This window comes from Rhododendron vialii, chromosome 12a, assembly GCF_030253575.1.
Source record: "Rhododendron vialii isolate Sample 1 chromosome 12a, ASM3025357v1".
Taxonomy (NCBI): Eukaryota; Viridiplantae; Streptophyta; class Magnoliopsida; order Ericales; family Ericaceae; genus Rhododendron; species Rhododendron vialii.
The window spans coordinates 14,373,214-14,389,723 of NC_080568.1; the positions used below are offsets into that span (position 1 = coordinate 14,373,214).

General features: G+C 40.6%; 2 protein-coding genes across 3 annotated transcripts in view; one reads left to right on the forward strand and one right to left on the reverse strand.

Annotated features, from left to right (window-relative positions):
- Nucleotides 1–939: 939 nt before the first annotated feature.
- Nucleotides 940–1,965, reverse strand: LOC131309479 (uncharacterized). Its single transcript, XM_058336106.1, has 3 exons — nucleotides 1,623–1,965; nucleotides 1,300–1,519; nucleotides 940–1,216 (listed from the first exon to the last, which is right to left on the reverse strand). Exons 1-3 carry the CDS (start codon nucleotides 1,963–1,965, stop codon nucleotides 940–942), a joined length of 840 nt encoding a protein of 279 aa, XP_058192089.1.
- Nucleotides 1,966–3,311: 1,346 nt separating this feature from the next.
- Nucleotides 3,312–16,510, forward strand: part of LOC131311340 (uncharacterized) — a 39,139-nt gene continuing 25,940 nt past the window's right edge. For both annotated transcript variants that reach the window (XM_058338753.1, XM_058338752.1), the window contains exons 1-3: nucleotides 3,312–3,809; nucleotides 10,259–10,350; nucleotides 10,518–10,668. In XM_058338753.1, coding sequence (XP_058194736.1) covers nucleotides 3,569–3,809; nucleotides 10,259–10,350; nucleotides 10,518–10,668 — 484 coding nt within the window. In that variant the 5' untranslated portion in view covers nucleotides 3,312–3,568. The remainder of the gene's footprint in view (nucleotides 3,810–10,258; nucleotides 10,351–10,517; nucleotides 10,669–16,510) is intronic.

Genomic DNA, 16,510 nt, shown 5'->3' on the forward strand with positions numbered 1-16,510 from the left:
ACAAATAGCCAAACACCTGAAAATGGAAACAAGAGAAATGAAAAATGGAAAAATGAAGGATCCAAACACCCCAGAGTCGTGATTTGAGGCCGTTGAAGAGAAATAATGGTGGTTTCATATGTGCACAGTTGCCCTGTTTTCTTTTGCTGAGTTTGGGTGGTATTCTTTTGTCCCAAAGTGAGAATTAACGATAGAAGGAGAGCTCCCTTGATTTATAAAGTGGGATAGGCGTGCAAATATGGATTCCAAACTTTCCCTTGGATATCCGTGAAAATCTCTCATTCTATCCCCGACGATTTTTGGGTAGATATAAATTTTCGGATATCCGGATCGGATATGTTGATATCTGCTCCAATCCGTCCCGTTGCCATTTGTAGAAGTTATGGTGAACTAAACTTCTATAATAGTATTAGTGGAATAACCAAAATCATAGGGTAAGCTAGCAATATTTTTTCAAAAAGTGCTACTTAAAATCTTAGCAATTCATCAAATTTTGGCCCTTGTATAATCAAAACTAGCAACATTTTACCAATAACCAAATTTAGTGGTCTTTACATTTTCTCCCTGTCTTTTTTTTTTTCAAAAATTGTTATTTTAAAAAAAAGCCTTTTTTTTCGAAAACTGTTTTTTTTAAAACTTTTTCTGAAAAGTGTTTTTTTAAATAAAAGTTTTCAAAAAATTTCTATTTTCTAATAACTTGTTTTTATTAGTTTTAAAATTATTTAAAAAAATTATTTTATATGGTGCCAATTTTTAGATTTTTATAGGTTGAAAATGTGATGTGTCAAGTTTTTTTTTTTTTTTTTGGTAAAAGAGATTTTATTACCAAAAAAGGAGATAAGATACAAAGGAAAACAAAGGGGCATACCCCTGAACACATTACAAAAAGGACGCACCCAAACTAAAAAAAAAAACAGAAACCTGGGCTATACAGACAGCTCAAAGCAAAATTTTCCCATAAATATTCCAGGCTTTACAAAGGTCTTGATTAACACCATTGCTGCCCACTTTTTTCCAAGAGCAGACTCTATCCCGAACATCAAGAACAAGCTGCTCCATAGTGCCTTCAAGATTAGAGTGTTTGTTGCAAAAAATGCACTCATTCCTAGCCTTCCATATGTAATACACAGAACCAGCCATGGCTAACTTGTATAGCATTGAAGGAAACCCTGTTTCTTCAGATGATGGAATGCCCAGGCTATCTCCTGATCCCACTCTACTGGACACCGACAAACTCCAAATTTTTCAAGGACTCTGGACCAAATGTGGGATGAGAATGAACAAGTGAAGAATAAATACCCATGAGACTCAGCCACACTCCCACACAGAACACACATAGGATCCGCTACCAATCTCCAGGATAAGAGTCTATCGTTGGTTGAAAGTCTGCCCCAACATACGAGCCACATAATGAAAGCCCATCTGGGTATGTTTTGTTTGAACCAAACAATTGAAGCCCAAGGCACCTTTGGATTGGGAGTTCTCAGAGCTTCCAAAACAGATTTAACAGAATATGTACCTGAAGAAGAAGGAACCCAAACTACAGAATCCTCAATTGAAATGTTAGGCCTTAAGGTATGAAGAGTACTCCCCATGATCTGCATTATAGCCCTACCTATTACGTTGCCTAGGCCAATGCCAATCCTCATTATGAATGATTGATGAAACTTTTGCAAGGAGGGAACTCCCAACATTCCTTACAATAGCCTCCCCAAACACCTTATAAAGAGGACCTTCAGTATGCCAGTTGTCCAACCAAAGAAAAATTTTACTCCCATTGCCAACCACATACTTGATAAGGGGTTGAATTTGATCCCTGAGCTTGAATAGTTTCCTGATGGTCCAAGAAGAATCTTGTGGTAATCTCATGTGCCAAAGACATTTTCGTTTGATGACATATGAATGAATCCACTTAACCCACAAGGAATCTGATTTCTTGCTGAGAGTCCACAAATGCCTTGCCATAGTAGCCTTATTCCATTCTTTAAGAGGCTTGAAACCCAAACCCCCTTCTTCTTTTGGCGCACAAACCCATTCCCATTTAATTTTAGCACCTCTCTACTTGAGATGAACCCCAGACCATAAAAAAGCCCTGAGCAAACTCTCAATGTCCTTTAACATCTTCCGGAGAAGGATAAAGATGGAGCACCAATATACTTGCATGCTCCACAAAACTGAGCTAATCAACTGAGTCCTACCACCAAATGATAGCGGTTTTGTTGACCAACTCTGAATTCTCTGAAGAATCTTTTCCTTTAGCTGGACACAATTATTGTATGAAAGTTTGGAAGAAATTAGAGAGACCCCCAAGTAATGCACAGGGAGAATACCCTCAGGGATGGGAAGGATATTACCCAACTGGACTTTAAGAGCCCTATCAATGCCGGAAAAAAAAGACAACACTCTTTTGAAGATTGGGGCAAAGGCCAGAGAATGTGTCAAGTTTTGATTATGTCATTGTGGATGTCTACATTGCTAATCTTAGCAACCTCTTAAATGGATAACCAAAAGATAATGTGGAACCTTTTGATTATCTACTTTTGATTATTTCACTGTGGATGCTCTAGAAGATGTAGGACAAGAATTTCTCAAATTTTTGAGACCGTGACTAATAGGATGAATTGGTAAAATAAGTAAAATTCAGAGTTGAAAATCAAATGTAATTGGAAGTGAAGGAACCAAGAAGAGAAAAAGAAAATTCATAGCGGGGTGTTTTCAGTAGTAAAAAAAATTAATAAATAGATTTTTATTTATAGTCGAGAAATTGTTAGGTATTTTTGATAATGAATAAATTATTAAAAAATGTCAAGTTGTTTTCTATTAGTAAATAAGTTATTGATAGTTTGTCAGTTTTTTTTTTACAACGTTTTCTTTAATGAAGAGATTAGTAAACAGCCCTGCTATGAGCAGGGACAATCTGCAGGGACAATCCGCAGAGACAAACGCGTTTGGCCCCATTTTGGATCCCGAAAAAATCTAGAAAAATATCCATAAATTTTTGAATATTATTTTATGGGGCACTGTAAAAAATTAACTCCAGCGGATATCGGTAAGTATTACTTTTGGATTCGTAGGAGCGAACTGAGCAGTTTTGCCAATACTTATCCAAAAGTAATACTTATCGATATCCGCTGGAGCTGATTTTTTACAGGACCCCATAAAATAATATTCAAAAATTTATGGATATTTTTCTAGATTTTTTTGAGATCCAAAATAAGACCAAACGCGTTTGTCTTTGCGTGATTCTATGCGGATTGTCCTGCTGTTAGAATTTTTGATTATCAGCAAAATACGTACTAAGTTTTTAGCGCTTTTTTTAGTGGAAATTAGTGGAAACGGGGCCGTACTATTGGTGTAGTTTCTCTCTTAGATAAAGCCGGCGTTCTTCTCCTATCATATGCTTTGCTGAAACTACTCGATTCTCTCTGTCTCGAACTCTCCGGAAATCATCATCCAGATAAACACAAAGAAAATTGAAAGAAAACCACAGAGCGACGAAATAAGAAGAAGAAAAATTCAGCAAGTGTAAAACCCTACCCTTGGTTCCGAATTGCGCTGTTTAGTTGGGATGGAGAAGAAGAGTAGTAGTAGTTGTGTAGCACTTTGGTTCATTTTGGTGGCGTCGATGGTAATGATTAGGGCAGAAGTAGTACGCGTAAACAAGTCTGGTTCGGGAGGGGTAATATGGTCAAGCGCAGAGGAGGAGGGAGATCTGGTGAGAAAGGGGGATGCGGACGGATCCACGACCCTCTTGGAAGAACTCGACGGCGGTTTTTCTTCCCTCGACGGGATGTTGCAGTGGGCCATAGGTATCTCTCTCTTCTTTATGTCTTTTTTGTTTTTGTTAAAGTTTTGCTTTCTTGTTTTTCTTTTTATATTACTCCGTATTTGGCGGATTGGGAAGCAGTGTTGAGAATCAGTTTTATTTGTATTAGAATTTGGTAAGAATATTGTTTGGATTGGGAAGTTAGCAGTTGGTTAAAGGATACTGATTTGCTAAATACAACAGGAGGAATTCTTTTTTATTTTTCGTGGTAAGTATGAGGTTTGTAACCATAAGGAAAGATATGCAATGGCCTCAAAAACGAATGAAAGGCGAACAAGCACAAAACTAACCCAGACCTTAGAAAGATCCTACCTGAGAACCTAAGCAATCAAACCGGGACGGAAGCTGCTTACAATCCAAGAGGCTATGTAACATCACCTTTCCACCTTGTCCATCTTAGAATGAGGATGAGTACTTGAAAAGCCTGAGTAACTTGGTGGATTAAGCTTCCCAATTCAAACTCACTTATATTTCCTTCTTTGATGAAGGCATCCAAATACATTGGGCAACGCAATCCCACAAGCGAATTTCATAGGGTAAATTTCTCTTGTAACTTTTTCCATTTCTCTTCCCTTGAGTTGGAGATCATCCAACTTGTTGTCACTTTGGCGCATGAGATTTTAGAGGTATTAGTCATAAAATGTGCATTGTCATTATAGGTTGATTACTTAAAACATAATGTTTCAGAACTGCAGTTCAGAGCCTGAATATGATTATTTCCCAAATTTGGAAGTGGACTAGAGGAGTTTGTGAGAAGTCAAATTCTATACTTGGAGTGGGGAGTCTTTTATCTTGGGTCTGGAATGTGGATAAGTAGTTAGATTAGCTAGTTCTAGACAATTGGCAGAGGAAATGTTAGATTGCAAAGAGGAGAGCCGAAACGTAACGTTTATTGCATAATAAAAGTGTACTAATGAATACAAGCTAAATAGGTTGAATAGAAAAGCCCTAAGTAATGTATGACTCAACCACCCTTCCAAAAACTGCAAAATAACAAAAGGAAATGAAATCGAGCAGTGTGCATTATGAAGAAGTTGGCCAAGTCAAGTGAAGAGGAGACGAATGGTAGAGCAATACTACCTAACTGTTGATGGTGGCGAATAAAGTGACAATCAATTTCTATATGCTTTGTGCGCTCATCGAACACCGAACTATCCATAATTTGAATGGAGCTCTTATTATCTTTTTTTTGCTTGGGTAGTCCTCTTATTATCACAATAAAGAGGCATGAGGAAAAGAGAGGACACCCATATTCAATAAAAGTAAGCAGAGCCAAACCACTTCAACAGTCGCATGGGCCATAGCACGATACTCAGCCTTGGCACTAGAACGAGTAACAACAGATTGCTTCTTGCTTTTCCAGGAAATAAGAGAATTTACCGAGAAAAACACTGAATATAGAGGTAGACTTTCAATCAGAAATATCACTAGCCCAATTAGCATCTGGATAAGCCTGAAGAGACAAATAAACACTAGAACATGGTGCCACAATGTTGAGGTCAACCAAAAAGGGCAGATTGTTAGATGAGGGTATTTTAGTAATTTTAGAAGATCAGATTCTTGGCAGTGGTGGTTGTTCAAGGATGGGTAGTTCAAGGGTCATCCATAGTGGTTGGTAGTTCAAGGGTCATCATGAATTTAGTATTTGCATTAATATTCATCTAGATTTATTAAACACATGTTACAAAGTTCAATTTATGCATTAAACACATTTAAGTTCTTTGCATCTTATTGTTAGTAGGTTCAATGTATGCATTTATATCTAGGTTCATTCATTATCTTGTTAAATGTGTTGATTGATTAGGTTCATGTCACTTAACTTATCAAAAAAAAAAGGTTCATGTCACTTAGACTTCTATGATTTTGAAAGGCCATTGTTTAGCCTATAAGTATGGATGTAATCTTTCTTTCCAACACAGAGTTGATTAATGAATTGAGTTACAAGGCTAAGGCCATTGTAATTGGGGTTTGGGCTGCGGTCCTTCATTGCAGAAACCGTCTAACCCTTGTGAGGGTGAAGCACTTCTATCTCTCTTCTCCCTCTTCTCCTTCCTTCTTTCGTTTCTTCTTCTTCTTTGTGCACTTATCCAAGTACTATTATTATTATTGTAATTGTAGGCAGCAATACTCTAAGTGTCCTAAAGCCGTCCTACATCACGTGGACATACCGTAAGATACGAAGTGATGCAACCCAATTCGGAGACCGAGATACACACACTAACGACATGCATAATGTAGGCAATATCGAGTTGAGTGACAATGAGATAAACAAGACAACCAACATGCTCGACAAGACAACCAACATGCTCGCGATACTCAGTAGGATCATCAAGAGGAACCTCATCTGAAGCAGAGAACTTAGCATGTAACACAATAGGAGTATCAATAGTTTTGTCACTAGTGAGTTGAGCACGATGAAGAACGTCGGTCGCATATTTGTCTAAGACAAGAGATCACCTTGAGGGGAGAAGACAACCTCAATGACAAGAAAATAATGAAGGGGCTCTGATCTTTAATTTCAAACGCATGAAAAAGATGATGCTTCATTTCAGTAATAGCATCACAATGGGAACCAATGATGACCATGTCGTTGACATATAGCAAGAGGAGAACCCAGCCATGAGAAGTGCCACGAACAAAGAGAGCAGAATCATGGGTGCTAGGCTGAAAACCAATTTGTACCATGTTAAGTTACTAATGGTATCAAAAGCTAAAATTGTTAGGAAATGGGCCCAACAATTTATATCAAGCTATCTAACACCCTCCCTCACTTGCAACCCCATCTTGCATGTGGAGATGGAAATTTTCATCCATATAGAGCGAACCGGAATATGAAGGGAGAAGTATAGGGGTGTAAACGAGCTGAGCCGAACCGAATATTGGCATATTCGAGCTCGGCTCGATCAGAATTTGTCTGGCTCGAGCTCAGCTCGAGTTCAAATCAAGCCGGAAAATCTCGGCTCTAGCTTGGCTCGACAAGAATGTACAAAGCTCGAGCTCGGCTCGTTAGTATTCAGTCTGGAATAAACGAGCCGGCTTGGCTCAAATTCGTCAACTTTTTAGCCTTAATATTGAAAAATTGGCTAAACGAATAGAGTCGAACCGAATATTGACATGTTCGAGCCGAGCAGAGCTGAACCTATATATTTCGAGCCGAGATGAACCTGTTCGCGAACTTATATATTGGCATGTTCAAGCCGAGCCGAGCCGAACGTATATATTTTGAGCCGAGACAAACCTGTTCGAGTCGAGCCCTGCTAGGTTTGAGCTTGGCTCGTTTATCAAATGAGCCGCAAAATCAAGCTCGAGCTCGCTCATTTATCCTTCGAACCGAGCTGAACCGAGCCCTTATCGAGTCGAATCGAGCCGAACTCGCGAGCTGCTCAGCTCATTTACAACCCTAGGGAAGTAGAATGCCAACAGGAAACAAATGCAAACTGAGAGACTTGAACCTAAGAGCTCTCAATCAGAGCTCTAATACCATGATGGATTGCGAAGGGGAGTGCCAAAATGTAATGTTTATTGCATAATAAAAGTGTACAATTGAATACAAAGCTAACTAGGTTAATAGAAGAGCTATAACTAACGCTATCACTAAACTATCCTTAGAAACACTAAAATAATAGGAGCCTTAAATTATACGTTCACAGGAACATGAACCTATCCTTCAAAGTAAAACATGGAGGGTATTGCCTTCTATATAACTACAACATCCTAGATATTGGTGGCTCCTTGTGAGCATCTAGGTGGTGGTTTTTGAATTTTGCTTGCTTCAAAGAATCATTTGGTCTAAGGTTTGATGTGGATTTTCTACTTTAACCTTGTGGGTCTACTAGCTCTGGACTGATTCGATATCTGTATTTTGGATTTGAGATCTTTTGGTGGTCCCTTTTAGTTCGGCGTTGCTCTCATTTTTAGGTGGTAGACTCCTCTTGGTCTATGAAGGTTGTTTCTGTTCATTTTATGTGAGATTGCCAAAATAGGTAGTTTGGGTCTTTGCCTTTTCTCATGTTGGATCCATGGTTTACCAATCTGTATTCTGTCATCTTCCCTCATGTAGACTCTCTTCTTCTCCTGCATAGCTTGGGGTTAGTGACGTTGAGGTTGTAGCCTTAGTTGCATGAAGCGGGGGCGGGATTGGAATGGGAGCAGGAGAGTGGACGCTCCCCAAGGATCATAGGAGCTCCACGTTTGGGAGCGCGTGGGGAGACTTTTGGATAATATATAATACTATACTAGAAAATTGCGAATGTTTTTTCCCAATACAAGTAAATCTTATGTTCGTGTTAACTTTTAAGTAATCAAACCAATCCAAACAAAGTCGGGTCTTAAGTCCCAATCAGTTGGGGTCACGTACATGAATTTGTTGTCCATTGAGCTTTGTAGATGACCTTATGTTCCACTAATATCCAAAAAATCTAGATCCTTTTGATAGTGCCTTTAAAGTCAATTTATGTCTCTCTCTCCCGTTAGTGCTACCATCCACCATAGTACCATACCATATCACTCCAAACTACAGGATCGATCGACTTATGATAGACATGTCCAAATAACTTTAATCTATTTTCTCTCATCTTATACTCTATTAGTGCTATCCCTACTGTTCAGTGAAGGTTTTTTTGGAGGTTATTCTTTTCCACAAAGTCTTACCACATAGTTCTCGATAAATTTGAGTAAATGTTTTTCACATAGTCTTATCGATATGAAGTTAATTATTCATAGAATTTTATTGTTTCTTTGTATTTTCTTTTGCTTTGTAGCTCTTCTCTTATTTCTTTGGGATTCATATGCTTGAAAGGTTCTATCCTAGTTAGGAACAAGCTATTTTCTTGGTTGAAGTGAGCCTCCTAGGAGGTTCTGGTTTGGGAAAGTGTGCTTGAGGTTTTGGTGTGAATTCATCTACCTGACGAAAGGATCCGACAACTAAGGTGTGGTGCTTTAAGTTTGCGACCTCTAGTGTTACCATTTACAAGATTAGCAATTGTAAGATTGTGTCTTGATTATTGTCATTGTTGGTTGGGCCAAAACCGATGCCATGGATTCATGTCTCATGGAATTTTCGTATTAGGTGACCAGGGGCGGCTCCGGCTCCAGAATTTGAGTTCAGTGGTGACAAAAATATGTAGAATTTTTTTGTGATGTAAACTCTATATACACTAATTTTTTTTATTGTAGTTCGAAATTTATTGGGCTTTGTTTGTGTTACTTTGTTGAGCTATACTATCTAATAATTTAAAAATTTAAGTGAATTTTATTCATTTTGTCTTCACACTACTGATCTAGTGCATACAATACTAAGGAAAAATCAAATTACACGTCAAAAATATAAAAATTCTAGTACATTTTCTGAACCCAGAGGCTTGAACCCTCTGATTTAATGGTGGAGACGGCGGGTATGTTTCATGTAGTTGTGGACGAGCATGCTTCATGGCTGGCTTTTATATTTCGCATGATTGGCTGGGCAACAAGGAAATTGTGCTTGGGCGGTGTTTTCTTGCCTATTGATTCACGTCTAAACTTACCTTGTAACTATTATTAAAGCATCCAACTCAAAACCTTGGCAATGAGTGGAGAGGCTGGATAGGCTCATGTACTAGTTTGGGAGAAAACCAATTGGCAATGAGTGGAGAGGCGCCTAGCCTGGGAGGCCTCTCGACTCATTGTCAATTGGTTTTGAGTTGGAGGCTTTAACATGGTATCAGGGTTGGGTCTTAACACTAATCCTAAACCACCGCAACCCTAAACTCCAACAACTATCTTGTTTGGAGCTTTTGCAGACTCTTCTGCTAGAGGAAGATGCCATCACATGGTCTCGTATTGCCTAACTTTGCAGGCTATGCAAGGATGCTTTTATTTTAGCTGCATAGGCTGGTTTGTGTTCTCCCATCTTGGCAGCTGGGTATAGCTTCGAGAGTGTGTCTTGAGCCTAAATGTTAATGTCAGTTATTGGTTTAAAAATGTCTCACCCTGATTCATGGTTCTTTATTGGCCTTGCCTTGTCTGCCAAATGGAAGTACAAGTATGGTACCCCGTCACCTCCACCATGGAGTATTGCCTTGTCACATCACACCATTAACTGTAGAGAACACCACCGCACGCACTTCCGTCAGAAGGTAAGGTCCCACCGCGTGTGAATAGTGTTAGGACTTAGGAGTATGTTTAGCCCCAATAAGGGGCTCTGGGGGCTCAAGCTTGGGCCTTGTCCAACAAAGTCCGAGTTTTCACCAGTGTACCAGCCCCTCACCTCCTTTGTCTTAGATTAGCCACTCTTTTACTGGATGGAACTTTTTTTGCCTGGTGAAATTTTTAAGATTTTTTTGTCTCGCTTTACATTTTATTGATAACCTCTTATTTTAGTCCTATATCTTGATGGAATTTGTTGTACTTATAAGCTGGTGATGTTGATAATATTCGTTCTTGCAATTGAACCAGGCCACTCTGATCCTACTAAGTTGAAGGAGACTGCAGAAAGTGTCCAACAATTATCTTCAGAGAATCTAAAGCAAAGTCAATTAGAATTTAAGGTCAGCATAATGGTGTGAACGGAAATAGAATCAAGTTTCTGATCTGTTCTTTTTTGTAACATACATTTGTAGGAGTCAAAAGGAATGGCTTCTTATAGGGGGTCAGGGCTTGGGAGAGTGGTACCACCTACCGGTATGATTTTCTGATCTTTCTTTTGCCCACACAGGAAGTGATGGAGAGTTTGAAAATACCGTCTGACGCAGAATTGATGCAAATTGCAATAGATGACTTGAACAATTCTTCTCTGTCTTTGGAAGAACATCATCGGGCATTACAGGAGCTTTTGATACTTGTTGAGCCAATTGATAATGCAAAAGGTGGGTACAACTTTTGTCATTTTTATGTAGAGATAATTTAGATGCCCTAAAATTTTGTGATTAGATGGAACTCCATTTGTTCGGTTATGGATATGTGTGTGCATTTTGGCGGGTATAGAGGAATTGCTTTGTAGGTTTGTGAATGGACTTCAGTTCCTAGCTGTTGAAAACTTTTGAGACCTTTTGGTTCCATATCCATTCATCTGTGAAACTATACATAAAATCTTTTCGGCGGTCAAACAAAAGACATGCAATAAATCCTTTTTGTCAAGATTAGAATAAAATCAGTATCAACTATCAAGGAGGGTATTTGTCCCTGGTTGTGTAACACATTCTTCCAGCTGAAGGTAGAAAAGGTGGGAAGTCATCAAGTTAATTTTTACTGGTCAAAGCATTAATTTCTGCCGCTGTTGATTGTGTTTGTAGTTGTTTCATTTTTGCTTCTTCTAGGAGCCTTATGTATTAGGTGAATATGTGTACATAATATGCAAACTCTATGGGGTCCGACACCCCTCACCTTAACCACAGAAAATCAAAAGTCTAAAAAGGAAAACAGCCCACTGGGATTTGAGTGTATACTGCCGAGTGCAGAATATAGGTGCACTTGTGCAGCTTCTTCACAAAATTAGATAATCCATAAGCTGTTAGGTTTCAGTTGGGAGAAGTCTATTGAAGTGAGTTGAGTTGTAAGAAGCATGGAAACTTGATGACACCGAAACCTTCAAAGTTCGAACACGTCCTATGTGATGAATTTTTTTAATAGTAACAAGGTTTGGGGCTCTAAATATGTCTTTAAGTATTTATATGATGGATCAAGTTTTATGTAATTACAATGTTCAGCAATTGTTTTTGTTAGAATACTATCAGTCTTTGTCCCACATTGCTTAGTCAAGTATTGTAACATCGTCTCTCATATTATAAATAATAGTTGTAGGGAGGTATTCCCGAACAGGTACAAAATGAGCCCGAGCACGGTCAGAAAAAAAGGTCAACGCGCTGTGGACCAGTGATATGAGAAGTCAATGGTCCAGAGAGGTTGTACGATTCTCGGTGCAATAACATGAGACGTTATTGGACCAAATACAAGGAAAATGACATGAGATGCCACTGTTCATAGAAACTTGTTCGGCAAGAGAGAGCCAAACAGGAGGAGAGCTCCTTAGAAAGGATATGGTTCAAATTGTTTCCTTAGGGCCAGTAACACGTGAGGTAACTGGTCCAGGCCATCTGTTCGGCCATGAGATGGCCGAACAGAGAGAGAAGTCCTATTTGAGGGAACATTCTAGAAGGGTCCAGAATCACTGGTATTCTGTTAAAAGATAAGATCCCGAGAATATAGGATCTGAGAAAGATACCCAACAAGTATGGGATGTTCGGCTTGTTATGGAAAGAGTCCTACAAGGATTAAAGGAAATAAACTGATAAAGGAAACGAGAATCCTTGATATCCTGGGATTCCTATACGAGTTAGAAATCCTAGGGCAATACGAATGCTTGGCCAGCAAGCACACGCAAATCTATAAATAAGAGGTATACCTAGAGGAAAAAGGTACGCAATACACTGCATTCTATTTGCTTTCCTACTGATAATTAGGGTTTGATTGCTAGTACGTGATACTAACAAAAGCATCGGAGGGCCTTTGCCACGAGAGGCAAAGGTGCACTCACTCCTTGTCTGTTTTGCAGGACAGGGATTTCATTGACAGATTAGGGTTACGTTCAAAAGGCACGTGAAGCCGTAGCATTCCAGTGCTGTTCAAAGCACTGCTTGAATTTGTCCACCTACAATTGGCGCCGTCTGTGGGAAACGAAAGAGTTCCCTTTGAAATACGACCATGGTGGAAGTAGAGCCAGCAACGCCACACGACCCAAAGGATGTGTTAATTGGAGGAGGGGATAAGTCTCCACCCGGGGCTCCGAGAAAGCCCGAAGGAGGACACAAAAGGACCACGAGTAAGGGCCACCCCCTTACTATCCACGGCAACTCCAGAAATAGAGATGGAGAGACGGCATCGAAGTCCACGAGAAGGACTAAATCCCATCGAGGGGATGAATCGATTGCACACTCCAGAAGTGTATACCGTAGCGAAGACGTTCTTGATAAGAAGAGACAAGAAATTGAGGAGTATGCTCGTTTGATCAAAAAATGAGAACATGAAATCAGAGAACTAGAGAGAATCAGAGAACATCCGGAGGACTCTGGACTATCTCGAAGAAATTCTAGAGGCAGTGAATACGCTTTGGTACAGTATCAAAAGGCTCCTTCACGAGGAAGGAGGAGCAGAAGCAGAAGTCTGACCCCGAGGCGACATAAAACTTCTCCACGAAAAGAGAGGAGCAGGATCCGAACACCCGAGCGAAGGAGGGTATCTCCAAGAAAGAGGAGAAGCAGAGGTCGGAGTTTTACCCCCGAAGAAGAAGGGAGTAGAAAACATCATAGGGACAGGTACGAGAGACCTGATTCCGATTGGAAACGAATTAGATCCAAGAAAGGACCGGAGGATGAAGCCATGACTGCACGGGAAGCAGCACGGAAAGCACTGCAGAATATAGCATCCTCCCCTTTTGCAAAAAAGTTACAGGAGGCTAGATTGCCGACCAGGGTAAAGCACGGGACATTCATCCTCTACGAGACAGATGCTGATCCCGTGGCCCATATACAGCATTACCAGCAAGCAATGTTTATGCATGAAGGGGATGATGCAATCATGTGCAAGATGTTCCCGTCGAGTTTGGGGAAGGTTGCTCTGTCCTGGTTCCACAAATTGGGCTCACGCTCCATCCGAACATGGGTGCAATTAGCCGAGGAATTCACTGCACGGTTTTTGACGAGCAGGAAAGCTCCCAAAACCTTTGAGAGTCTTTCTTTTATGAAACAAGGAGAGGACGAGCCGATCAGGACTTATGCAAAGAAATACTGGGAAACCTTCAACGAGATTGAGGGATGTAGTGAAGAATACGCAATAGCCACGTTCAAAACAGGCTTACCTGTTCGGGGGGAACTGCGTAAGTCTCTAAACATGAGTCCCGTGCAGACATTGGCAAAATTGATGGAGAGAATTGAGCAGCACGCCAGGAACGAGGATGACATCCTTCGAGAGGATGGTAAGTTGGCCGCCGAGCAAGTTAAGGGACCTATAAAGAAAGCTGACAAGCCAGAGCCCAAAACTTATCGTGAAAGAAAAGATTATGGGCAGGCGAAGAAAGAGCAGTACAAGGATAAACAAGCCCCGGATCCCAAGTCATTCTTTTCAATAAACACGGTTTGGAAAGAGCCCATTTACAGGATTCTTTATCGAATAAAGAATCAACCATATTTCAAATGGCCCCCAACTCTTGGTGGGAATAAAGATGCAAAACGTGCTACGAATCAGCACTGCAGTTACCATAAGGATTGGGGTCACATGACAGAGGACTGTGAGATGTTTAAACGACATCTTGATGATTTGGTCTCACGAGGTTACCTTAAAGAATTTATCCAAGAAGATTCAAAGGATAAAGACAAGGCAATGGAATTGGATTACGAACAGATTCCAAAAGGGGTAATCCATATGATACATGGATTAGCCGAACCTTATACGAGAAATGAGGTGAGATTGCTTCAGAGACAAGTGAAACATGACCAACATGTAATGCAGTTGGGGAAGAAAAGAGGGCGCAACGAAAGGGCAAGTAACGAGGGCATAGTTTTTACGGATGAAGATCTGGGAGGAGTCCAGGTACCTCACAATGATGCTTTGGTCATAACCCTACGAGTTGGGGAATATGATATGGAGAGAATCCTGGTGGATTCAGGGAGTTGCACCGAAGTGCTATACTATGATGCGTTCAAGAAACTGGGGCTCACACAAGAAGATTTGGTACAATCAGTAACTCCATTGGTCGGATTTGGAGCAGGAGCAGTTTGGCCGTTAGGCAAGGTAACTCTGCCTGTTCGGGCTGGGACAGTAGTGCTACGAACCGACTTCTTAGTGGTGGATGTACCGTCTTCCTATAACGTGATTATAGGGAGAACATGGTTGCACAAGATGAGGGCAATCTCTTCAACTTTCCATCAGATGGTAAAGTTCCCAGGGTCTAATGGGATTGAGCACATCAAAGGTAACCAAAAGATAGCTCAACAATGTTTGGTATCCATCATAAAAAGAGTCCATAATGCCCACCATGTTAATACTGTGGAAATTCCGGATCTGCCGACCATTGAGGATATTGGAAAAGACCCAACCGAGAGGGTAGTTGAGGATTTGAAGAAAACACTGATCAAAGAGACTGATCCAGATAGGTATTTTTTAATTGGGGAATCACTGCCAGAAGAGGAAGAAAACGAACTGATTAGTTTTTTGAAAACTTATGTCGATGTATTTGCTTGGACACCAGAGGAGATGCCTGGGGTGAATGCAGATGTTATCTGCCATCATTTGAATATAGATCCACAGCATAAACCGGTCATTCAAAAGAAACGAAGGGCAGCCGTACAGCACGTTGACGCTGTAATTGAAGAAGTGGATCACTTGTTGGAAGCCAAGGCAATAAGGGAAGTTTATTATCCAGAGTGGCTTTCAAATACTGTTGTCGTCAAGAAAAAGAACGGAAAATGGCGCGTATGTGTTGACTTCACAGATTTAAACAAGGCGTGCCCTAAGGACAGTTTTCCTCTTTCAAGGATTGACCAGTTGGTTGATGCAACAACGGGATATGGACGGATGAGTTTTCTCGATGCATATCGAGGATACCATCAAATTGCAATGTTTGGGCCAGATCAGGAGAAGACGTCTTTTATTACACCACGAGGGTTGTACTGTTATAATGTCATGCCTTTTGGATTGAAGAATGCAGGGGCAACGTATCAGAGACTGGCGACCATCATGTTCGGAAAATTGCTCGGCAAAACTATGGAGGTTTACATAGATGACATGGTGGTAAAAAGTAAATCTGGGCAAGGCCATATTGCAGATTTGAGAGAAGCTTTTGAGATTTTGAGGAAATACAAGTTGAAACTCAACGCCTCGAAGTGTGCGTTTGGAGTCGGCTCTGGAAAGTTTTTGGGCCATCTTGTAACTCTAAGGGGAATAGAGGCAAATCCCGACCAGATAAAGGCCTTACAAAATCTGGAAAGTCCTCGGACAACGAAAGAAGTCCAACGATTAACTGGGATGGCAGCAGCTCTTAATCGATTTATTAGCCGATCAAGTGACAAGTGCAGACCTTTCTTTCAGCTGTTGAAGAAAAGGGAAGGGTTCGAATGGGGAGCAGAATGTGAACAAGCCTTTCAGGATCTAAAGGGATACTTGGCCTCTCCTCCCCTTCTTTCGACTCCAGAAACAGGTGAGTCTCTAATTTTATACTTAGCTGTTTCTGAGCATGCTGTAAGTGCAGTACTTTTAAGAGATAAGGGATCCGAGCAAATCCCAGTCTATTATGTGAGCAAAACTTTGTTAGATGCCGAAACAAGGTATTTGCCCCTCGAGAAATTGGTCCTAGCACTAAGGACAGCAACTAGAAAATTGCCACATTATTTCCAGAGCCATAAAGTTGTGGTTTACACTGAGTTCCCATTAAAATCATTGCTCCGAAAGGCAGATTTCTCGGGAAGGATCTCAACTTGGTCCGTTGAGTTGAGCCAATATGACATCGACTATCAGCAGCGCACAGCAATCAAAGGCCAGGAGTTGGCAGATTTTGTGGCAGAATTCTCACCTGCGGTTGCACCTCTGCCTCCTACGAGAAAGGAGTGTGAAGCAAAGTCTCCTGTAACGAAGAAACAGGCATTAGCCGAACAAGATCCCCTGGAATGGAAGCTGTTTGTTGATGGGTCAGCTTGCAACACCGGTTCAGGAATTGGA

What these genes read in the sequence shown, in the direction of transcription:
- LOC131309479 (XM_058336106.1), bottom strand. Translation starts at nt 1,965, where the DNA reads ATGGCAAGGCATTTGTGGACTCTCAGCAAGAAATCAGATTCCTTGTGG. An exon ending in TTGGCATTGGCCTAGGCAAC is followed by an intron (nt 1,520 to 1,622) that starts GTAATAGGTAGG and finishes CTTCTTCTTCAG; the next exon opens with GTACATATTCTGTTAAATCT. An exon ending in AGTGTGGCTGAGTCTCATGG is followed by an intron (nt 1,217 to 1,299) that starts GTATTTATTCTT and finishes GGTGTCCAGTAG; the next exon opens with AGTGGGATCAGGAGATAGCC.